At 31.1% G+C, this 27,533-nt stretch overlaps 1 protein-coding gene across 1 annotated transcript; it reads right to left on the bottom strand.

The window, feature by feature from the left end:
- Nucleotides 1–27,533, bottom strand: LOC124371377 (polypeptide N-acetylgalactosaminyltransferase 5-like; the record flags this gene model as incomplete). The annotated part of the gene is made up of 3 exons (XM_046829707.1): nt 27,380–27,533; nt 6,177–6,562; nt 1–152 (listed from the first exon to the last, which is right to left on the bottom strand). Coding segments are annotated over exons 2-3 (230 nt in total), but the record flags the coding sequence as incomplete, so codon positions are not given.

Raw genomic sequence — 27,533 nt, 5'->3', positions numbered from 1 at the left:
CCTTCTTGCCGGACATCCTGCAGAGAACGGTTGAGTGAGATCATGTCACTTGCTAGGATATTGAACTGGTTCAACTTGAACTTCTCCTTCATGATGCTCTCCTGGTCAGCTGGGATGTTGACTGCCTTGCCCAGCTCTCCAGGTTTGCCAACCTATACGATACATTACCAACATTGACAAAATCATGACAATATAACCAGAATAACTTTGTTTATAATTTTGGTACTTTTCATAGAAATATTTCAGTTCAAAATCATTATTTATATAACCATATATTGTTTATATCTATATTTTCCCTTTTTTATCATGTGAAATTTCATGAAAATGAAGTGTGTCTTAATATACATCAGCAGAAACTTGTAGTGTTATTGTGATCAAATAAATAAAATATCTTCAGTGCAATAATGTTTATACCTAAACCGTCTAAGTTAGAATATTATGTTTCAATTAACCTATGATTTTTTTTTAAATTAAATATATTTAGAATATAACAATTTGTATACAGATATCTATGACGTATAACATTTTTAATAATTCCATGTGCTTTATATGATGAAAATTTAAACAAAATTGCCAGAATGTATTTTTATTTTTAGATTGTCTTTTAGGCCAAAAACATACGTAAACTTTTTTGAAAAATCACTTGTTGGACTCAAGAGCGCCAAAAACCGATACATCTTTTTTAAACACTAAAGCTTTGAATTTTTTTTTTTACCCCAGGGCAGGGTTTGAAATATGGGTCAGGAGTTACATTGACAATGCCCTTAGGAAAATAAGTCATGATTTTCCAAGCAGAAGTCATGACAATATAAAACATGCATCAGGCAGCTCACACACAAGGGACCTAAAGGTGAACGTATGGCTGAATTGTTCTGATATTTGCAAAAAGCCAGGAAACAATCTGGAGCTTATCTCTTGAGCCCAAAGAATATCAGAGAATAGGAGCCCACAAATTTATATGTTTTTTTGCAGAAGCCTCAGATTTGAGGATTAAATACAAGTAAAAGACACAAAGATCCTTTGAGGACTAAGTACAGTATCTGATTTTTTTTACAATATATATAAAGTTTTTATTTGTAAAACAAAAATTACAAGGTAAGAGTTGTTAGTCATTATAGAGAAACTTGCACATAGTCATAGGTGACCAATTATTTATACATCTAAGAAAAGTTCTAAACTCAAACCCATCTCCCAACTTTGTGTTTTGCGCTAACTATTCTACTATTTTATAAGAATAGTCAGGTAATACCTATTTGGGATAGTTTAGTTCATTGAGATCATGATGATATAATATTTGTTAGGGGATTTGTAGAATCCGTAGAAGTATATGTTAATACTGTCCAAAACTAAAATTGAAACTTGACCTTCATGATCCATTATGTTGTCTGCAATGGTAGTCTTTACACACCAATAACTTTATCTCTAGTCAAAAATGAAAAACTAATAGAAGAAAGGCCAAGAAAACACACACAAGGAAAGTAAAGTCTGCAACTAATTGATTGTTTGCAAACTGCCTTATGTAATATGAACTGCACAGGTACAATTCTACAATAAGTGATATGCCTTGTTTCATATTTATTTTTAGATAATAATTCTACTCAGACCATATTTTGATAACACAATGTTACTTTTCACAGTCAGCCGTTTCTCAATATCATTTAGAATATTATTTTTAATATTCCATTATGGATTTACTGTATTTGAATAAAAATTTAACTTTAATGTTTAAAATTCATGAATGTTTATTATTTGAACAATGCTACGGAACCTAACCATTGAACAAATGTAAGTTAATGTATCATGTGAAAAGATAGGCCGAGAAAGATTTAATCTGTAGACTTTTAAATTTTGCACAAAACTTCATTTCTACATAGACAAGAATGAGTTTTATGATGGTGCATGTCCAACCATGCAATTTGGCTGAGCGTCATTGAAGGCTACGATTCGGTAGGTTGACACAGTTTCTCTTTTGCCTGTTGGAGGATACGTAAAAGTTTTCTCTATGGTTGTCCACCTTTCTCTCTGCAGGATATCTCAAGAATTAAATGAGTTACAAAATTTGAAGTTTGCATGCAAACCTCAGAAGAACCTGGTATGTGACACGAGGTGTAACATACTAATACCTTGTATATGTTTGCACAGTGTTTCATATTTTCTTATTGGATGGTAAATTCTGTACGTATATATATATATATATATATATATATATATGTACTATATAATATATATATAGTATGTACATTTGCATGAGACATGTATATTTTACAACAATTCAAAGAAGAAAGAAAAAACACTTTTAGAAATTATCCAAAATGGGCTTGCCGCCAATACCTGAGTTACTATATGGGCAGGTGGAGGGTTAATGATATACAGTATAAATTTTTGTTTTGGTTACGCATATACTTCTAAATTAGATATTTTATCATTGTGAAAATTATAACTGTGTCACAAAATAACCTTAGCGCATTTTTTTAATACAAGGAGGGTTTCATAAGTCCTTAGAATCACCGTCACATGTCAGCGCTGGCAAGGTAATCCTATATCAGTAAACATGTGGCGCATCAGTGCTCTGCATGGCTGTAGTGCAGATATCACATTATTATACCTCTGAAGCAAAAACATCTCAAGGCAGTAGTGTGAAGTCAATCCATCACCAAGAAAGAAAGCAAAGGCAATGCAGTCAGCCAGAAAGGAGTTGTATAAGTTTCCTGAAATATGAAAGGAATTCTGTTGATTATCTTCTAAGTTGATAAAACTGTTCTGACACACATTTATCTCCTGAACAAACAATAGCACAAGATATAAGAAAAAGATAAAGTTTGGCAAGTATAAAAGTTATCTTGTACAAAGAACACATATATACAAACAATTGTAATTGGCAAAATACACGATTTAAGATGTAACTGGTGCTATCAACGTCTTATCAGACTGTTTCAGCACCATCAGATTTTTATCTCTTTTCCAAATTCAAAATTGTCCTTGGTAAACAAAGTTCTCTTTAAAAAACTGACTGCCAAAGAGTATGGGCATTTTTGACCTGGGGAAACTCATTTTTAAGATGATATCACGGCATTGGAAACATCACTGGATGAACTGTGAAATGATGTTAAGTTAACATAAGATTTTAGATTTTTAGACTAATATCATCACAGATACAGGTTATCTGTATTTGTGACACTATTCTGACTGTATTTATAATACTACAGCTTTGAATAAAGATCTATGACTATGACTATGACTGCATTATTGTACAGGTAGACCATTATGAAAAAATCAATATTTCTTCCATCCTATTCTAAGAACTTTCCAAATCACCCTCGAACATGCTACTACACATACTATTGTAGTAGTGTTCAAATCAATAGAAGCTTCAATTAGTTTATATGAACATATGGCATTGATGATTGAAACTTCCATTGATCTGAACACTACTTTAGTAGTATAGGCTATGTGTTTAGAATTGTTTATTATATCAGCATGTTTGCCAGTTGTTCAGGCCTTCAGACAGAAAATGAATCTTATGAATAGAAATTGCCACTTGCAGAATCCCAGGATTGTTTACTTTCTCTTCAACTCGTTGGGAACTATTACATCTATGAAATCTAAACTAAAAAAATTACATTACTGATTTCAGATATGCCTACTTTATTCTTGTCACTTTATACTGTTGAACTGTTTTTAATTTTGTTTAGTGGTATCTGGCTTAACAATTAACTAAGTGCATTTATTTTTCTATGGACAAAGTTTAAAAATTACCAATCACACACACAATTCCATTACCCTATTAAATCTTCAATAAAATATAGCAAATATAAATTTAAATAATGAACAAAATATGATATGTGCCAAAATTCTTGTTTTTGTGGACTTGTCGTGAGTTGCTATTTGAAAATGCAGAGTTACAGATGTCTGGTTTCCTTTTGGAGTCCAATCCTTATTAACCCTTTAACTGCCTTATTCCTGGATTGGCAGCGATACTGAGTGCCAGGATTTGTTAAACACTAAGAACACCCTAGGACTGAGAATTTTTTCTTATTTTTAGGAGTTTTTGACATAACAGTTTTTTTTAAGTTTAATGAATGGAGTAAACAATCAACAATGTTTACAAACATCTCACATAATGTCAATTTGTCAAATAATACAACATATTATCACTATGAAAGCTCTATCTACAAATAAACACTGGAAAACATCTTGTAAAATATCAACGTAAACATTGCAAAACTTGTATACTATATAAAGCACATAGCATCCAAGACGTTTGAGTAATGTCCACATCATTGCAATCACCAACTGGACAGCTATCTTCAAGACATTTTTAACATAATAGAACACAAATTAACGCAATATAACAGCTGATATAAGAAAAATAAAGCAGCTGATAATAAGAAAACAAGTATACTCGGGCGTGGCGGTTGTTCACAAAAATACAGTCGTAAGGCATATCTCGGGTGTGATTGTTGTTCGCAAAACTAGAGTTACAATATATATATCGAACTTGTCAGTTATAAAGGGTTAACACAGAATTCAACAAAAACTAGATTCCACTGGTCAAGAAATACTCTAAAATTCAATTTTTCTAATTGCAACCATTCAAACATTAGAACAAGGAATTGACTATCTGAACACCATTTTACTACACCTGCATATCAAAAATTTAATATTAAAATCATGCCTCTTATGACATTCAGCAGTTCATAATGATAATACTTGATTTTCAGGACTTACAATTTTCAGAACTTATAGCCAGAAAAAAATCTAATCCACATTCATTTAGCCGAATTTTTGTGTTAATCGAGGGATAATCCAAAACAATGAAAGCTGTAAAGATTGTTAACAAAATGTAATGTATGTAAGTATAATAGCAGTTATTCACAGTTTTGCATATGTATGAGCACTTCTAGTTTGATTTAATTATATTTCTGATATCAATGTTGAATTTTCCTTGTTACCACAATCAAGAAAATATGACAAAAAGTGTTTATTTATGATCATTGTAATTTATTCTGGTTTTACTATCTTTGTTCCATAGTTAATTTTGTCTTGTTTCCCCCATTAATAATATAAACACACACAGCCTACTTCTATCAAAAGATAATAATATGGGTTTTATAACAGTGTTAAAATTTATAGTAAATGTTACATAGTAACTTTGTCTTTTATATATAATACTCAATACTTGCTAAAACAGTATGGTTAAAAGTATATTTATACTAAACATTTTAATTTTCTTATCAAGATATTTCCTTACTCTATGCTCAGTGTTGTTGTTGTCAAGCGCACAAAGCATCTATGCTTTCACACTATAATTGTAAACCAAGTGAAAATAGTGGTTAAATTCATTAAAAGTATGGTTCTGTTGTGATTAAAAATTGTTTACACAGAACAGTTGATTACGTTTAACAGGCTCCTTCAATTAATAGTATTTGCTGTAATGCAACTATAGATACAAAGATGGGATTTTTTACAACTTTAGAGGCCAGAGGAGCTTGGACCAGAGTGATTAAAAAAAAAAAAAATAAGCATATATATATATATATATTTTTTTTACAGTAAAGTTGTGTTATTTAAACCATCCATAGAATACAATAATATAATAGAATCATCATCCTAGCACAGTTGTTTGCATCACATGACTTCTAGTAATTAATAATTCTTTGCAGATCACAATCATCAATAATCTTGCATATTGATGCCCACCCATGACATTACGGAAGTCATGATGATCCACAAGCTTTCATACTAAAGTTAACCATTCAATTCTGCAATACAACAATTTTTTACTATGTTTTACAGTGCAAACTGATTAAGCCTATAGGTTGTTGTCTACTTTGGTTGCTGTGAAAAGCATCTTTATCTGCTTACATTGTGGTATACGATCCATGTTAAATAACTATCATGATAAATAAGTTTATAGTTAAGATATAGTATAGTATAATATCTCTCATGTTATACTATAAAAGAAGTGGATAAAAGAAGAAAGACTAGAAAATATAAAGTGACTAAAGTGGTACAATGTAGGCCATAAAATTATAAATAAATAAATAATATCTCTCATGATAATTAGGACTGAAGATAACAAGGATAATAAGATACATAGATATCATTTAAAAAATGTTTATAAATATCAAATTTAAATACAAACGGATTAAAACTTGTATAAATAGTATACAGACCTGTTCTTTGACAGAGGGGGCAGGTTTCCACTTCATCAGCTCCCACGGGGAGTAGGTCTTCTTGCCACGGTCTCGCATGAGCTCATGGAGATTGCCCCGCCCTTTACTGCTGGTGGCCGTCTCCCCGCTACTGGTGGCCACTAGAGCCTGTGGGGTAGGAGGCTCGGGCACACCACACACCCCCCCGCCCCCACCCACCACGCCCCCACACAATCCGAGTAGAACGTCAGCACCACCACGTCCACGAGAAACCACACCAGTGATGTCACCAAGATCACCTTACATGTATGGATACGCACTTTGGTCCGGAACATGGTCACTACACTACATCACAACCTGAGGATATGTCGGGGTAGTCTTGGCACCATCACAGCCTTCCGTGGGACCTGCCACAGACAATCAGCTGTAATTAGTACAAAAGTCATTACTCTCACTACTAAGATAACATTTTCCGTTTAAACTCCATGGTGGTATCAAGTACAACTTCAGCTAGTGCTGTGAAATTAGAATAAAGTTTTTTACATTGAACTTTACCCCTGATAATCTGGTTTATCTTTTGTGCGTGTGAAAAACCATTGCAATTTTTTATTCTTTGTATAGCCTAACTGTTATCTGTTGATGGTATGCCAATAAATATTAATTATTAAGTTCCTTTTAGTAATTTGAAAACTTTAGAAGGCTTAAAAAATTACATAATCGCAAAATACTTAGGAAAATACATTAAGAATGATAGAACTGCAGTGGTGGAACTATAACTGTATGAAGTTATATAAAATTTACACCTTTTCCTGATATAAATTTAGTTTAGTATTATATAATTATATTAGGCCATGTAACACTTCAGGTATTTCTCAAAATTCAAATTCACACAATTTATATTCAAATAACACACATGGGTATATACAGATGTCACAAAGCAACCAGTTGGTGCATCGTCATAACTGGAATAAAATGGAAATATTTGTGCACTAAAATATTTTAAAAACTATAGTTATTATAACAAAGCAGGATATAAAATTTCTACCTTAAATCATTTTTAGAATTTATAAGTCTACACAGTTTTAGATGGTAAATATTTTCAAATACCAAGGTTCAACTTTATTATCCATTTTAGTAACAGACACCAGTAAATGTTATTTATTACACAGTTATTAAATTAAAATTGCTCTGCTGGCATGCATACAATAAATAAATAACGTGGAGAATTGCGGGTTACAATTAACACTAATATTGAGAGATGGAAATTATAAGAACAGTCATATCAAAATCAGTGCTATCAGTTCTAATTGACATGAAAATTAAAATCCATGTGGCCCGTGTGGACTGCAGATAGAAGTGTTTAATTTACCACATTTTGTTATTGTTTGTTTTTTTTTAATTATCATTATAAGTAACAAATAGTTAACTACTTTCAGAAAAACAAAATAGCCTTTAATACTTTAACAAAGGACATTAATTCAATAATCTTTCATTCATCCTCTCATATAGTAGTAATAATAATATGAATAATTTCTCTCAAAAATTAAACATAGTTTCGTGTGAGAATTATTTTTTAATTACTAAATGCACTAATCGCAATTGTAACACTGGAAAATGATATATGGGAAACAATAAAGAACAGTGGTCTGATGATTGTGCCTTGAGGATCAGTTGTAGCAATATAGATTGTAGTTACAGTACACAGACAAGCGAAATGAATCAATGACAGTGAGAAATGACAAGAAGACAGCATGAATTAGTAACTCTCCCGGTGAAGGGCCCACAAGTAGCGACCGGAGCCCAATTAAAAGAGGTAATTGGCACACGACTCGTTACCATAATGTGCTAATGCCTGCAACTAGACCATGGCAACAGTTAGCCACAGTATCTATCCACCACAGATGTTAAAATCATCTCCACTTACTTACATTCTAGCTTATAGTTAGTATTTAACGTTTAATTTTTTATAACTTTACTTTTACAAAGTTTTAAGTTACTTTCCTTATTGGAAAACACTTTAAAATATAAAATCTAATTATGCAATAATAGATCATTAACCTAAATCTCCATGTGTTATAAGAGAGGGTACTCCGTTGCATGCAATTTTATGTAAAATAAAGAGAAAAAAATACTAATTTAAAGTATCAATTATCAGCTTTTAAACCTCACTCATTTCATACTAACAAGATAGAGCCATATACTTTTAAACTTTATGCTTTAAAATAATTAAACATTTATTAACCATTAATTATTTAATTAGATCATTAATTATTTTTAATGGATGTCCAAAACAAGACATGTTGTATGTTGTTCTACAACAATTAGCCATGTGAGACTTGGCATTTGTTTAACTACAAAACAAAAGTAATCTATTTTAAACTACTACAATATATATGTTAGGATGGCAACAGTCAGAATGGTGTCAGAAATATCTCTCCAGGACAAGACTCATTAGACCTTCTATTATAACTGTACACCAATTAGCCTTGGATTGTACACCTGCCAGACTTCAGACTTCAGGCTCATGTTACTACTGTATTGGATTGTCAAGACAGAAATACTTCAACTACAATCTTTGCTTGCAGAATCTTACTGGATGGAGTTTCCTTTTCTTTCCTTGTTCACCATTTAATTTAATTGGAATAGCTACAATTTCTTTATTACAGGGATTGTATTTGTTATAACAGAGGAATATCTTAATCAAGCTGATACAACACAAAAATTATATTTTATACATATATAAAGTAGACGCATATTTTAAACGTACAAAAATATATTTAATACATGAAAAATAGCCTTGAAACTTTGTTGTTAAAAAAAACTATCAAAAATTCAAATAAACCAAAACTTCAAGAACATTATATACAATTGTATTCCTTCTACAAATGTTAAAGAAAATTTTTTTTTAATTATTAAATTTGTTTTTTATTATTTTTAGAAATAAACGATAAATAAATTAACTTATACATTCCTGTTTCTCTGTGAGTCCAACAGAGAAATCTATTGTGTAGTTTTCAGTTTTTTTTTTAACCCTTTCAGTGCCGATAACTTATCTCCAAAGTGTGTGCATACAGTGTTAGGTATATATAGCTCTATATGTAGATGCAAGAAATGCCAGGCTATATTTGGCAATTATTAGCTGTTCACAATAGATGAACGTATCTTCAATATTTATTGATTAAAATAGTTGTTTTAGTTTTGCTCATTCATGAAATACAAAATAAAAATTGTGAAATATCTCTCCATTTTCATTTTATCATTCACTTTCTGTACAATATCATTAGTTTGCCAACTTTTTTACCCATGTGAGTGCTATTCCATCACTCATACTGTTTTGTCCAATACACTTCACAAATTCTGATGGTGAGTTTTAACTGTTTTCACGCATTTATCACAAATAACAAAATAACCGCACTTACTTCAGAGTAGATGGTATTCTCAACAAACTGAGGCATTTTAAATATGCATTAACAAGTGTAAAAACTATTAATTATTGGTGTAATTGTGTCTTTCAATCTTTTTAAAGATTCTTTCATTAACTTTTTATTTGGGAATTTTCCACTTAGAATGTGTTAATATTATATAAATATTGGTTGTAGATTCTTAAATATAGGTTTTATGACACTGCATATTGTAATTAGCTGTTTAACATACTACAAATTAATACTGAAAAATAATCTAAGAGGATAGAGAACAATAATTTTGTATTTAATGGTTTCCTTAAATGTAGATTTTTTTCTCTTAACTGCTTTCTGCCCTATTGACAGCAGTAAGAAACTACTACAGTGAAGGAGTCAATGTTGCTTATACAATCCAGGATATTGTCAGTGACCTGACAGGATAACAAAGAAAGATTACAATCAACTAGAGCCGCAAAACGGACACATCCTGCGGTCCTGATGTGAATCGCTCATTTCAGTCAATTTGCGGCAACTCACTGTGAAAATAGACTGGCTGACTTTAATTATCGTATTTCCTTCTTTTTGGCTTGCATCTTTTACAAACAGAGGAGTGGGATATTTTTGTATCAGTTTCAGTGATGTTAACATGATTTCAATGCTGAAATATAGAAACATCACCAGTATAATCTTCCATCAGACAACATTGAATATTTATTGGTTATTAATGTTTGATGAAGTAGAGCTTAGTGGATAAGTTACATTTGTTTGTTTCTTTTGTTTGTGGTAAATTGTAAACAGTTCACACATGTTTTCTGAAATTCTATTTTATTATTGATTTTTAGTATGCTAAAAATATAATTACAATATGCATAATGTGCAATATGTCATACAAAGTACATCTATAGTAGTGTTGACAATCAAAGAAATCCTTGAAATATACTACTACTACTACTTCATTTATTAACAATGTTTACTAAAATTATTATAATTCCAAAATTAAAAATTGTTTGTAAAATGAGTATATGAACCTCATAACACAAACGGAAACCTCATAACTTAAATCTGAAATGTTTTCTCTTTAAAAATTTGATTCTCAAGAAATATTCCAACGATGGAAGTCTTTAGCCACTTTAAATATTTTTGGTTTTATATAATTTAAATTAACTAGAAGCACTGAATTGAAGAAACATATTTTCACAAGAAGAAATGTGGTATGTATAGCCTAGCCTATGTATTGACAATATGGTTTTCAAACCTGAATTAAAAGTGTTTTGTCATTTCAACATTACAATGCCTAAGGAAACCTCCAATTTTATTTTTCTTCTTATCAGTTTAAAAATTTAATTTAATTAAAACCCTTTGGATTTTAAACCTTCTTGAAAACTGTTTCCTGATTAAAATAAGGTACAGTTTGTTGTTACTATACAAACATAATAACCTCAGGAGACTACTGATGAGAAAGTTAGTTTCAGGGTCAGTTTGTAATGTCATCTCTGTAACTGTAATATCAATAGCAGGAAATCTGATGATATTAGAGTAGCAGGAGATTAGCGAGGCTGACATAAGCGAACTTCCGAGAGTGCGGAACGGACCGGTTGCCTGGGACAAGAAGTGGGGGAGGACAATAGTGGGACGCTGCAGCCGCTGTAACACCTGACACAATGCTGAGAGCCGACAGTCATGGTGAAAGTATTTAGCAACAGTACCCAGGTTCCAGCCCCAACTGTATTACAGAAAGTTGCCAGATGACATTCCAGATGCAGTGGCCTTCAGTCCACTCAGCTGTTGCTCATCCTGCTAGGGGGAGGGTGGAGGGGAGGGGAGGGAGAGAGAGGCAAGGACATTTAAAAACTGGTTTGACCTCATGCAAAGGTTAAATGCTGACTAGACTATCTTGAATATATACACTGCATTGATTCACTATAAGTTAAAAAAAAATGTCTACACCACAAAATTGTTAATTGATTTAATTTCAACAATAATTAATCTAATCAAAATAATGATTGAGACTCATAACAGAAGCATTCACTGTACTCAATTATTTTGTTTCAACACCATTTTTCAATTACTTATCAGATTCATTAAAACACATTAGAAAATGAAAACTTTGGAAACTCTTACCACTATTCACTATCTATTTGTTAATATAAGATAAAAGCTCTCTACACTTTACTTTATCCCACATGTATAATAAAAAGAGAGTACAGTATTGATGACAAAAATATTTTTGTTGTCATTTGATTTATCCAATAGAGATGAATTATTATTTTATCTGTAATTTTAACAAGTTACGGCCATAACGAAGTGAATAAGCTGACTTTCATCACGTTTGTAATATGGATACAGTTAGAAAATATCACATATTTTTGTTTTAATTTTGAAAATTTAACCTTTAAACCAAAAGCAATAAATGAAACTAAAAATAAAAAGCTGCTACAATTCTGATTAAATATTGATTATAAAACCATTACAATACTTAACCCTTTCTGGACTATTTAAAAAGTGCTAATATCTCTATCTGGTTGTATTTTAATGTTCAGTTAAAGTACAGTGTCAGTGTTGTATTTTTTTATACTGACGCTTTTTATTTTGAAAAAAATAGAATAATGCACGAGTTTTTTATCCTTAGACTAAATGGAGAGTAAAACAAGGTATAAAACAATGAGTTTTGTACACCATTATATTTTTACTTTATAAATATTTTCCTTTTGTTTTTAAACCAAAATCCCCAGTTTAATGTTTATTTTAAAGCTGTTGGTGCATCAAATCATATTTGTCTTATTGAATATGTGTATTTTATCTTATTTATTTTGTTTTGTAATATTATTTCTACTCCAATAAAATTTATACAAATCACTATTGTTAGGGATATTGAGGCCTACATCAGGTAGAGGAGGCAAATTGGTCTATTCATCAGTGGATGTTAAATCGTCATCTAGTATATCATTAATTTTTAACCCACTTTTACTTGCAGCCATTAGACAAATAAATAGTACTAAATGAATAATTCATGCATTGTTTCAACACTATAACCTAATAACTCAAGCCAAAGTAATAAAAGTTATGTACTTTCATGTGAAAATGAGGCTTAAAACATTACATTATTTGCACATTACAATTAATTGCACATTACCCTAATTTTACAACAGATTAAAAACTAAAACAAACTTGTGTTATGAATGAAAACAATAAAACTACAAAGAACCCGATTCACAGTGGCTCGAATAGTTTGTTTACATTGGCAGACAATTCACTCAACTGGAACTTGTGTTAAAGCATTAAGGGGTGAAAATGACTTAAAAAACATCTAAATAAATACATCACTCTAAAAATAAGATTTTATTTTTATTTTGTAACAAAAATTACTGAAACCATATGCATTAAAATGATATCTCAACCTAAATTTTCCAGCATTATTCAGTGGCTAAATTCAATGTCTTCTATGACAAAAAGGGAGATTGTTTCATATTAAGTTTACATGTGTGTGTATATTTTTGCACATTTATTTTCATAATAAAACCTGGGATAATGTTTACATTAGCTATGTTAGCTATAACAATCTAAAACTGCTTTTATCAATTTCTTAAAATAATATGTTCTTGTTTCCAGAAAAACTTTTAGGCAGTCGCGGTCCATAATTCCACAGCAACTGATGTTTGAAATTTTAAGTTGATCTCAAATATTCCATCAATTTAGGGATCAAGGGTAATCGAGGTTTTTTTGGGGGGGGGGGTTAGGGTAGGCATTGGTCAAAGGGATAGTCGGAATACCAATAATCACACAATTACAAGCAATTTTAGAGGTCAGAGAAGGGCTACCACCTGCAAATGCGGATAATATAAGAGTTTTCCGGTACTTTTTTTTTGTAATTTTTTTAAACAGTTTCTACCTCTATAGTGGTTTAATTTCTTTTTTTATTTTATGATCTTGTTTGTCAACATGCATCGTGTTTGCATATCTATGTAGTTATCCAATTATTTTTTCTCATTTAATGATTGGTTTGATTTTGCTGTGTTGTAAATTTCAAATAAAGGTGTTTTTATATTTTGTCATTTCCATTAGCCATTATATATTCAAGTTTGTGTTGTGTTTATGTGATGTTAAGCTTCTATGATATATGAGAACTGTGTTTTCGGCCATTGTCTTCTAGCTGAGAATACACTGTTTGTTTAGTTGTTTTAGACGGGTTTGATTTTTAGGTGAGTTTTTAAATATTTAATGAACATTAGTGATTGGTTTTTTTTTTAAATTTTATATTTTATGAATCAGTACTATCTTGAGGGATGTTTTTTTTGTCACCATCAGAATGGGGCAGCAACTATGGTGCTAACAGCCTGTGCTGGTGGCTGGAGGCATTACTGTTGGTCTATTTAACTACTAGTGCTTTTTATGAGATTAAAAATCTTTCCAAAATTTAACAGCTGTCTGTTGTTTTTTGTATAATTTTTAAGCATTTTGTTTTGAAAAAAATCAACAAATTTGTGAATTGGCTAAAGTAAACAATTAACAAAATCTGTTTTTCTAAATAACCATTATTAAAAGTCTATTACAATATTATTTACAATTTACTCTTACAATTTTGAAAACATTTTGTTTCTTCTTCAACTTTAATGTATTACTTTTATGTACTTTAATGTTCTATCTCAATTTGTACAATATCCTATTCGTAATCTATTAAATATTCGGTATAGAAGATTTTGTACAGCCATTGATAAAACGTGAATACAAAACCTGCAAATGTTAAAAAGTACTTATTAAAATTTTCAGATAAAAAAGTATAGATTCTCTCTTTCTGTCATAGGCCTTTTTCATCAAAATCATCAATTATACATCATATATTAATATAGATCTATTCAACATAGATCTATTGAGTAATCAGGCATCCAGTAGACATTTCATTCATATCATGAAAACATTTGGTCTAAGACATACCATAACCTCTTACACCAGGGAGTTTAAGGGTTCAAAAACTGCAATTGACAATATCTTTACTAACATTGATCCTAGCTTGATAAATAGCAATGTGGTGATAACTGCGTTATCAGATCATCATGGTCAGGAAGCTGTTATCGTCCTCCCAGCTAAGACCATACCTTTGCCTAAGTTTAGAATGTCGCGAAGGATAACGTCCCGCAATATCCAAACATTCAGGCATTTTCTAAAAAATGAAACATGGAGTAGTGTGTGTTTAAATCAGGGGACTTCAATGATAGATTTAATGAATTTACAAATCTAATTTCTTATTACTTTGAAGCAACTTTTCCTCTGACAAAGACAAGAATACACCCTCTTAATTCTTCTAACAGGATCGTCACGGAGAGTCCCCGAAATTCTAAGACTCAAGGATCAGCTACAGTTCCTGTAACCAAGTCGTTGTTCTTGTCCCCCACCACAGAGCGAGAAGTATCGCGTGTGATACTTGCTTTAAAACCTAAGCCATCTTGTGGAAATGATGGACTATCGTCTAAGCTTTTCAGGCAGATCCATGATTTAATTTCTTCCCCACTTGCTTATTTAATTAATTTATCTTTTTCAGTGGGTGAATTTCCTAATTCACAAAAACACGCTATAGTCCACCCTCTCTACAAGAGAGGAGCTAGGAACGTTTGTAGTAACTTCAGACCTATTTCGCTGGTTACAACCTTTTCTAAGATATTTGAAAGAATATTTCTGGATAGATTGTTGTCTTTTCTGGCGAGAAACGGAGTTCTCTCTGCAAGTCAGTTTGGTTTCATTAAAGGAAAAATCAACCACTGACGCAGTTGACTCTGTTATTTCATTTTTGACACAGGCTCTGGACTCGGGCAATTCAGCTATGGGATTGTTTTTCGACTTGACCAAGGCCTTTGATATGGTTAATCATAAAATTTTGCTAAAAAAACTTCACTTACTTGGCATTAGAGGTGTATCGTACTGTTGGATTTCATCTTACCTGCGTGGGAGGACGCAATCAGTTCAGCTTCCTTTTTTGGACAGCTATAGCTGTCAAAGAACAGCCTCGTCAAAACCATGTGAGGTAATAAGAGGAGTCCCGCAGGGTTCAGTACTGGGACCAATCTTGTTCCTCTTGTTTGTGAATGACCTCCCAAATTGCATTTCTGGTCCCAATGCCAAAATTTGTCTTTTTGCAGACGATACATCCCTCACAGTGAAAGCCCCAAACCACTTGGACCTCATGACTCTGGCTTCTGAAGAAGCACAAAAAATATCCCAGTGGTTTCAGCATAACCAGCTCGTAGTAAATAACGAGAAAACTCAAATGATCCATTTTTCTATCAGAAGTTCTCAGGATTTGGAGCAAATTCCATTCCACTTGGGGGATGAAGAGATTTCATCTGTAAGTCGCTAAAGTTTCTAGGCGTTCAGATAGACAATAAATTAAGCTTCCACGATCATATTGAGCTCGTTTGTAGGAAACTAAGCTCGGGGATTTTTGTTATTAGAAACCTGTCAAAGTTTGCTGATGCCAGAGTGACCTTGGCTGCTTACTATGGGCTTATCTACCCCTTTCTCACATATGCTGTAGTCATTTGGGGATGTGAAAGTGTACGTACAAAATTCGTTTTTAAACTCCAGAAAAGGGCGTTGAGAGCGGTTTTTGGGAAACCGTTGTAGAACTTCTTGTAGGTCGCTTTTTAGGGAGGCAAAGGTTCTAACATTCCCATCGATTTATATCTTGTACTGCGTGACATTTGTTCACAAAAACCTCCACCTTTTCAAATCTCAAAATCCCCTACATCGTCACAATCTACGTCACTCCAATATGATTACCATTCCTGCCCATAGAACAAGTTTTTTTTGAAAGACATTTATTAACCAGCGCGGCATTAAACTATATAATGCACTCACAGACTCTATGAAAAACAAAAACAAGTCCTTCTTTTGAGAGGGAGGTCAAGCGGCATTTGGTACAGCGGGCTTACTACAGTGTCAGGGACTTTGTCGAGTGCTCTGGTCAGACTAGCTTATATTAAGCTTTATGTTAAGACTAGCCACCTATGTAAGCTTTAGTTTGATTTATTTTAGCATTGACAAAAACTTTAGTGCTGTTTAAATTAATCTGACGTTTTTATATTTAATTTTATTGGGTTATTCTGAAAATAACTTAGTGTAATTAACTATTACATAATATTGTTGACGCTATTTTGCAGTGTTCTACTGTCTGACAATAAAGAATTTCTGATTATAGTTTTCATTGTTATTTATTGATAACTTTTATATTTTTCATTTAGTTGGTAGGACTTTTTATATTTTGAATTACAATAACATACTAAATAAATATTTTAACCAACTAATGCTATTTTACCTTGTGAACATAAATACAGTTTTTAATAGATTCCAACAAATTGATATTACTGTTTCATATTATTGTACTTTTTGGAATGTTAATTTGAAGTATAATAATGTCAATAAGAAAACAATTTAGAACACTATGTTTACAAAAGTAAAGCTATCTTAAATTTTAAAACCAATATACAAAGACTTTGGACCCCATTGTATTGTACTTTCCGACTGATAAAGAATATCTCATGAAGTGGAACAAAGTAATTACTAAAGTAAACATAACAGTTCCAAGAAAATCCTAAGTATAAATGTGTACCATAGTGTGTGAAATCAGCTTGAGCAAGAGATTTATACTAAATTCAACAATAGTATACAAAATTCCATCATTACATCTCAAAATCCCACGTAGAAAGTTTGTCCATGTTTGTATCAACTTCTCCCTACAAAAATAAGTTCTACAGGTGGAAAATGGCATTTAAATATCTAGTGCTCTGCTGGTTCCAACATGTAATATATTAATATATAGCTGCTGCAGAATTCGTGATGGTCACAGTAAACGTTATGACTCTATAAGGAATGTGGTGCCCAGTGACTTTATACAATGCTAATTGGACTGTGGCACAAGAGCCATGTAATTTAGGTCTGCAAAAGGAGTGATAATCTTTGTTTTATCGAGAATCAGATAGTGTTCTTGCACTTACTGGTTTGCATGCCAGAAAGGTAAGATGTGCTTATGGTATTTAATGTCATATATCTATCGTACCACACTTGATACCACATAATTGTGGTGCTTGAAATAATATAAAATTGTTTGAAGTTTAACATTGGTCTTACAGTGATAAATCAAGATGATCACCAGGATACCCAGTTGTTTGTTTACGTAGACTACTTTTACTTGCATTCATAAAATCTGAGCTCCTCCCGCCCCCCAAGGGTGCTTTCTAATCATGAATTTTCAAATGGAACATCCTCCCGCCCCCCCCAAGGGTGCTTTCTAAGCATGAATTTTCAAATGGAACATTCCTTTTTGTGATGATGCCTTATTAGAAGGAAAACAAAACACTAATTTTTTTCAAGATAACAGTTATTTTTATTATGTTATAGATATTTAAAGTTTAATTCCCAATTTATATTAACACCACTATACAGAAAAGTATGAATTCTAATAAAATATTCTGGAAAAAGCAACCTATGGGTGAAATTGAATTTTCAACCTCCAACAAAAACAATCGAGATTCTATATCAATAAAGGTCAACAATGTTTAATAGACAATTTCCCTGTTCTTATTTTCGAAGTTCTTGAAACACCCAGTATTTTTCAGTCATAGTTTTCATTTTCCAGTTGTGTATGTCTTTTTCTACAACTTCTTCCAGTACTATAGTACAATCTTTCAAGTCTATTTACATTTTTATTGGTTTAATTCTATACTCATTAATTCACTTAACTTGGTTACAAACTTCTATTGACTTCTACAATGAACACCACTCTTACTATCTTCATTGGATTCCCAAATTTCCTTTTCTGGTAATAAAAACAGATACCGAAAATAATACACTGAATAGAAATAACAATCTATATATATAAAACAAAGTCGTGTTAGTTACACTATTTAGAAGTCAAGAACGGCTGATCCGATTTGGCTGAAAATTGGTAGGGAGGTAGCTAAGAACTGGGAGAAGGACATAGGATACTTTTTATCCCGTTCCCGATTCAGGATTCCACCCCACTGGTCTCTAAAAGTTACAGAAATACCCGTAAGAAATGCATTGCAGCAAACATATGTTATTAAGTGAAAGAGCCTTTTCAAATTTAATCAGCTGTTCTTTGTAAACATATACAGTGCGACAAAAGAAATATATGTTTATATCATTTAATTACTATTTTAAATTTCTTTACACTTATAGTTTGAAAGCATAGAGTAAGCTTAAGAGAAATAGCAAATTTTGTTTCAACTGTTTCTGCAATCACTGTTTCTGTCTGTGTAACTTTACTATCTAGATAATACAATTCAAATTTGACGTAAAAATTCACCTTTAACTGCAATATTTATCTAATATAAACCATGCAAGTGCTTGATCAGAAGAGCAATGCAGATATCAAAATTACTATCTTACGTTGGCTACAAATATAAAGAATGTTATAAAACCAACCCGAGTTGTTTTTTTTTTTACAGAAGTATGGTTCTCAAAACTCCGTGTGTACATATTCTCTCAATCGAGAACAACAAAGAAAGCTCAATCATGGCATCGGAGATATAACTAATTTGATCCAGAAGTGATACACGCGCAAAGCCTAAAATAAAAACCATACGCAATTTCGCTTAACATCTGAAGCTCATAATCATTAGACTGTAATAATATGTACCTAAAATATGCCTATTTTCGTTTCAAAATTACATTGAGCACCATCATTTATTACATTGTATGTGCATTAATGAATTCCGACTTTTTGACTCCTGTCCACGATGGTCTAATATGGTTCAATTGTATACAAAAATCATAGAATATTGGAGAAAAAATTCCAGTTATTTCACAGGTGCATATTGAGACTGTTTTAAAATTTAAATCTTAAATAGACCATGAGCTTGGAGTATTTTTCAGTGACTATCATTTATCTCAGAAGGGTAATAACGACGTTCAAAAGAAATATGCCTCCTATGTCCCAATTTTTTTTGTAGGAAATCGTGTGCGAAGCCGTGGGTATTTGGTTGTAATTGGTATTTTATTGAAAATGAAGAGTTATAAAATACTATGAATTTATTGACGAACTAGCTGTACCCGCAGCCAATCGCGCATAATTGCTTTTACTAAGTAATATAAGGACTTCGGTTCTTAAGATTTGCGTGCGAAGCCGTGGGTAACAGCTAGTATGGAATAGATTAAACATATTGGTGTAATCAAGTTCTTAGAATGAGTCTTCATTGATGGCTTTGAACACCTCAAATTAAATTAGCTGTATATAAAATACGTTTATATATTGTACAATATACATGTTTTACCCTTCATGTGTAAATTATAATAAACTATATGTTAATAAAAAACACTACTTTTTCCAAATTGTTTATATTTGGAAAAGTAGTGTTTTTATTAACATTTAGTAATATTTAAAGAATTTTCCAATTGCTCCAAGAGTCTACAATTATAATAAACTGTTTGAAAAGAAAATTAAATATTTTTTCTCATTAATACAGATTAATTACAAAAATACATATATTTTTAATTAATTGATTTACAACATAAAACGTCTTCATCAGTTGCGGTGAATGTTCATTGATGTTAGTAAAGAGAAACAAAGTCACATTAGATTTACTGTAACCGACAAGAGTATTTAAAAATAAACTGTTATACTTGAGTAGTATACAGGATGGTTACCTCTAGTTTAAAAACACTGTTACGTAATATATTTGATGCAAATAAACTGGAACTAATAAAAAAAAGCATAAGAAACAACAATTATCCACGGGGAAGTTTAGAGAGGCTGAGATGAAATAGCAACAACGCTGCTAACTGAAGTGTACAGAGTGAAAGTGCTGCCGGATCTTGGTCGGACTACAGTTCGGAAACCATTAGTTTCCACCCACAATATCCTCAGGTCATCTCCTGTAATTTAAATCTGCATCCTTCACCACTTGAGAGATCATTCAACAGAACATATCGTTCTTATCTAGGCTTACTTCTGCCAATTTCTAGAGATCTTCTGACCTAGTTTACAGAAGTATATTACAAAATGGTGAATCAAGTTAAGCCATCAACGTATTTTTAAAACTTTAAAGAACAAATTATTTTAAAATTCTTTGGATTTTGCATCAACAAATACAGCATCACAGATTATAAAACAAATTATTTTGTTAAAAGATTACCATAGAGAGATACTATTTTTATCCTGTGTATTTTATACATAATGTATTAATTAATAATTAAGATGCATACAATGACATAATCTTAAATGTTATTTTTAAGTGTAACATTAATGATTTTTTGTAAAAATATTTGTGTTGCGTGTTCCAAAGGAAGTAAAGGATGGCCTAAAAAGGAAGATATAATGTGGAATTCTAAAATCAGGAGTAAAGTGAGAGACTGTACTGTACAAAGAGGATAATACAATAAACTGTTCCAAGCAGCATTAAAACCTATACTTTTTTTATGAGAAGCAAAATAGCCCAGCTAGTCTCCAGAACAGGTAGGTTCTTGAGGTGGCTCATCTGTTATAACAGTAACTTTAGATTAAAGATCTGAAATATATGAATGAGTTCGAAGCATCCTTGCTCTGTCCTATTCTTTTTATTTTATTTACGAATATTGATAATGTACACACAATCCATGTTTCTTAATTGTCAATAATTAACTGGAAACCTACAAACGAACATGTCTGTGAAAATTGCTACGGACTATTGCAGGACCTAGTTTTAATGGATCACACGCAATAAATTTCTGCTACACATTACCTCAACCAATTATTTAATAGTTAATAGCCATATTTGGGACAATACGGAAAAATTGTTAAGGAAAAGTTTATTTTTCTTACGTAATTTTCTTGTAGTGAAACTTTAAGGTTGGCAACTCTTAGTTCATTCAATATGATTTGCACATTCTGAGAAACTTCTAGATGGTGAATATTGTTGTTCTCATGTCTCATTTATGAAGATTCAAAATGGAATTGAAATAAGGAATTACTACTAATTACTTCTAGTAATTAAGTAATTTTTTTCTTTAAAGTTATTGTTTATAGTTTACTTTAATAAATACGTCTTTATTTTTACTAATTCAATAAATGTATAAACATAGCCTCACTTTTTTTAAAGCTCCAAAAAATGGGGCATTGCAAATAGCATGTACCATGGTCATACATCTTGCAAATGCTATATCACATAACAGAATTCAACTGACAAATTTACTAAAGTACGTAGACTTTGGAAGTTATTGAATCAGAAAAGGTTCTTATACTACCCACAAGACCCCCTTAGTACTGATGAGTCTATGGTGAGGAAGGCACAGAAGCACAGAACCATACAAAACATTCACAATAAACACATACAGTTTGGTTCCAAAGTATATCAGGACGTCTCCACTGGTAACAAACATCCAAACCTAGGTTGCGGGAGCTCAATAGTGATGGACCTAATGAATAGACTGATCACCAGTACAGTCTATTTGTAGACAATTATTTTACATTTGTGCCTCTTGTTGATGAATTGAAAGCTAATGGGCATGACTGTACTGGCACCATTTTGAACAGACCAAATTGAGCATGCCCCACTAATTGACTAAAAAAAGTCCAAAAAGATGCTATGAACAGTTTAACAGACACAGAGTCTGTGTCAACTCTTGTTAGATTCAATGACAACAGTTATGTAACATTCCAATAGAGCTCGAGTACTTCCAAAGGGGTCTTCCAATATTTTGTGTAACCAGGAAAAAAAAGATCTGTGTCAGACCACAATCCTATATATATATATGTATATATATATATGTATATATATATATATATATATATATATATATATATATATATATATATATATATATATATACATTAAATTGTATAAATGGCAATTGCCTTATTTAATTTCAATAAACATTGAATCGCAAAAAGTACTTGCTCCGCCGGGAGTCGAACCCGGATCTCTCACTTGCCGGGTGAATGTGCTACAAATACAAAATAATTGAATCGGAAAAAGTAGGCGCTCTGTGGTGTAATGGTAGCACATTCACCCGGCAAGTGAGAGATCCGGGTTCGACTCCCGGCGGAGCAAGTACTTTTTGCGATTCAATGTTTATTGAAATTAAATAAGGCAATTGCCATTTATACAATTTAATGTAAATAAAAGTCGTTTGACAGGTATTTGGTCTTCCGATCATATGTTAGTTTGCTTATTTAAAACGCATATGTGACAGATACGGCCAAATACAAAATAATTATATATATATATATATATATATATAATTTGTACATGGGGGGAGTTGACAGACTTGACCAAAATGTTTTAGCCTATAGGCCAACCATAAAAATGGAAGAAATTGTATTGACAGCTTATACTTTTTTCTTCTTAGTTGCAGTATGAATAATGTCTATCAACTCTACAAACTAAGTCCGACTGGGAGAAGCAAAGGGGCTTAGATTTCCTAGGATATATAAAGGAGGTTGTTCAAGTGTATCTTGGAAGAAGCGTCGTTCATCTATCAATGGTAATACCACTAAAGCGAGCAAAAAGGCGAGTTCCACATGGTGTGGCGGTTAGATGGTGTTGGACATATGATTATGTCTAGTTCCACTTAGATACCATATGCAGCATTTCAAAAAAATAACGACTAAGAAATGTACCAAATGTGGTGTAGGATACCACGCCAACTGTTTTGTAAAGTTCCATGCGCAATAAATGTAGGCAGCACTGTATATTATAAATAAATCATTTTGTATATTTTTGTCTCCTAATATTTAATAATAATAAAAGAAGTGTAATGTGTTAATTTTGTAATAATACCATATCATTTGCTTTGGCCAGTTTCTTTAATGTAGACTATCACCATATTTGTATACTCGAATTTTGTTTTAAAAAATAACATCCATCAAGAAGATCAGGTCTAAATTGTGTTCATGTGCATTTTGAAGAATCATAATATACCATCATAAGTTTTTGTCAATAATGTGAAGTAAAACCTTGTAAAATCTCATGTTGTTACTTTTTGCCAAGGGAATTCACATACATCCGTTACTCTTTCTATCCCAATTGCCATCTCTAGAATTCTATCAGAATGGCATTATTCATTCTTTCACTACTTAACAACATACAGTTACAAATAAAAAATGTAAAAATGACTCGTAAATATTCCATCATAAGGATGATTGCCATTGGCTTATTTCTAACAAATGTGCTTAATTCTATCTTTTATTAAAGTTTAAGAGCAATAACTTTGTGGGAAAATTCAGTTTGTGCTATGTTGTTGCACATCTAATTGTACATAATGAGAATTTTATTACAAGAATGACAGCAGGAATATTTTAGGAAACTTATTTTCTCAATTAAAGACATAGTATTTTAGATGAAAAACTATAAAATAATTAAGTATTTAAAAACAAACAAAATATTTGAGTATTTACATACAATCTGCTCATCAAATCATCAAATTTGGTCCTGAACACAATCCATTTACTTGGTCACAGATAATGTTTACATTTATCCACATACATGTAACAATAGATACTTTAACTGTGGAGAATTGATATTTCCGTAGAACACCAAAATTCAATATTTATAGTCCAACATGTTTCAACAAGTGTGTGGCAAACAATAACATTCTTCTAACATAATGTGGGTGTCATCATGTCTGTAATAGATAACAGCAGCAAATCATAAATGTGATTTTATAGTCTGCAATTTCAATGACTTTATAGAAGGTATGCAACATTAATGTATACAATGGGCCATTATAGGTACAACAGTTAAATACTAAGTGAATAGTTTGGTACAACAGTTAAATACTACTGCAAGTGAATAGTATGGTCACACATACAAGCCAAACTGATAAGACAAGTTACCACATAACAATTGTATTATTAAACATCAATTGGAAATACTTAAAATTAGTAATAGTCAAGTGGTATAGTGAATAACACGTAGAATTATAATCAATGGTTATTTAGATATTTGTTTAATCAATAAGAACTGATTACTGACTAATTCACAATATAGAGAGCACTTAGAGAATGCTGATTAGAGACTAAGTACATAAAATGTACTCTCATGTTACCAAGAATATACATTAAATACTTTGGAATTCTTTATTTTAGTTCATACTATAATGAGGTCAAGAAAATTTGTCCTTGTTTTCAAACAGAAATGATTAATTGGTTTCAAAACATCCAAACAATTCCATGAAAAGTACAGTGTGTTTTCAATTTTATTGTGCACTGTTACACACAGTACAGTAATACTTTTGCATGGAAATTATATGAAAACGATTCTAGGTATTCACATTTTGATCTACTTTCCTTTATAGTACTACCTAATTTGAGTAACTAAAAACAATATTTCTTAATAAATAGTGGATTTTGTTTTTGTAGCGATAAACGTTTATCATTTAGTTTTAGATCAACATTTTAGAGAAACAATTTTTATGACAGACTTAATAAATTACATATAAAACCCTCTAATTTACATTCTAACAGAACATAATAAATAAATACATTTAAGTACGTATGTGTGTTGCACTTACAAATGTTAATTAGTATGTTTTTTTTTCTCTGATTAATACATTACTGGACCTTGCTGATAAGTCTTGTTGACTTGGCAGGGCCATGACTTTGTAACAATAAACAATGAATCAACATAGCCTGTTTTATTGGCTACAGTCACACCTCTGACATTAATATTATAAAAAAATATAAATGTTTTCAATTTGTGTTTAGAAAAAGCTTGATGAACTTTAACGTTTTAAACCAAATCTGTCTAGGTATCCTTACTCAGATGTATCCTATTTATTCCCTTGGGTAGGATGGTTTAAATAAACCCAAAAATTTAATAATAGTAAGTGTATAATAATATATAAAATAAAGCATTTTGAAGAAAAACATCACAGGGGTTAATTTTAATTGGTTTAAATCCAACCTTTCCAATAGATCTCAATAAGTAGAAATATCATTCCTTGAAAGCAATGAAATTAGAAAAATCAAATAAAGAAAACTTAAGGTGATGCAAGGAGTTCCCCAAGGTGCAATTCTCGGACCTGTGTTATTTCTCTGTTATCTTTAGGGATTTCCTAATATCTTAGATTATATTACATGTACTAAGAGTCAACTCATCCTTCTGCCGATGACTCGAACTTGATCGTTTCAGTAAATAATCACAATGAAATTGAACAAACTGCTCAAATTTCAACTCTCAAACATAAGAATATTTCTTAAGCAATAACTTGTTTTTATAGATAAGCAAAACTAATTATATTAGTTCTGAAACAAAAGAGAATAGAAATACAACCAAACCAAAAATTTGTATCAAACAGGATTATCTCAGCCAAATTTTCAATACAAAAGTTTTGGGATTGCAAGTTGATAATAATTTAAGTTGGGACATACACATAGCCAAACAAATTTATTAAAAAAAATTCATTCTGGAAAAAATATATATATTCTAAAGCAAGATGATCATTTAAAAAAATATTTTAGTTCAGAAACATTGATTTTGTACAATCCATTATATATTCAATTGTATCTTATTTTTTTAATAATCTAAAGAAATTTAGTGTGTGCTTTGAAATACAAGATATAAAAAAATTTTAACATAAAAAACACAGTAGGCTTTATTTTTTTAGTACAAAAAACAACTACATATGGGAACAAAGTTTTGGAAAATACTATTACGATTAAAAATGAACCAGATCAGAATAAATTTAAAAAGGCATTGAAACATTTTCTGTTAAACAACCCTTATTAATCCTCTCATGAGTTTTTTTTAGTAGTTGTAAGTAAGCTATAATAATTATGATCATTTACGTGTTATTATTTGTATTAAATATTTAACGCTATTAAGGTACATAATTTGTGCTGAATAAATAGACATTTTGGGTAATATTTCAATTTTACATATAAGCAAATTTAATTATTAAAAATGGCAGTCAATTTTAGAAAACTATACGACATTGCTTTGAAAGATGATGACATAAATAAAATATATTGTTTTTGTGGCTTCAACATGTTGGACTCGTACCGAAAACCCCATTATGTGAAATTTTTGGGAAAGAAACAACTGTAAACTGTGATAGGAGCAAATATGGTCATCTTCAGTTTTCCTAATTTTAGTTATAATGATTTGTTTGATGACTATAAATATTAAATTCATATTTTAATTTAAAACATATGATTGTTATTGAGGACTATAGATACTTTTATATCGATTGATAGTCTAGGATTTGAGATGCGAATATTAGGTATCGAAGACTACATTCTTCGATATAAAAAACCGGGTCCGCTTATCGTACCTTACCCTATAACCTTATCTAATTTCAAATATGTTATTAATTTTTTGTAAATGTGAATTTTAAATGCCAAAATTTTATAGATATAAAGTCTAGTGCCTTTCAAAAATTGTTAAAAGTGGTTTTAGACCATATCAAGTATCATAGGTAAAGCTAACAGGCTATTCTCCAATTGTGATGTAGGTAACAGCAATTGGATAATTCGAGAAATAATAATACATCGGCCAATGTGATGTTTAAAACTCTAAATCTGAATAGCCCCTGAAAATAATACAAAATTAATGGAATAAAATAATTTACAAAATGTCTCAAGAAATGCCACAATAGCAAACCAAATACAATAACAATTTACATACTGTTAATGTTAAACATTCGTTAACATTTCTGAATGTTAAGTAATGTTATAAGTTAGCTAACAATTTCATAGATAAGATTTGTATGCAGTACAATAATTTCAATGGATGTTTTGTGGTATTCTGAAATGAAACTGTCAACACTACTAAAGATTAGAATTTGTGAAACCATACAACCTTAGAAACGCAATAACTAATTAACTTAAATACTCACATTAAATTTGGAGGTGATTTTGCATATGATTTTATTTACAAAACACAAATAAATTACACAAAATTTCATTCAAAGCATTGAGAAACAAATTATTTACGTGTCAACCGCATCATACCCATCACATTCACGGCACACCTGATTCTGAAAGATTCTG

The sequence above is a fragment of the Homalodisca vitripennis genome, unplaced genomic scaffold, assembly GCF_021130785.1.
Source record: "Homalodisca vitripennis isolate AUS2020 unplaced genomic scaffold, UT_GWSS_2.1 ScUCBcl_1333;HRSCAF=4813, whole genome shotgun sequence".
Classification (NCBI taxonomy): Eukaryota; Metazoa; Arthropoda; class Insecta; order Hemiptera; family Cicadellidae; genus Homalodisca; species Homalodisca vitripennis.
This window is presented reverse-complemented; position numbering and strand designations above follow the sequence as displayed.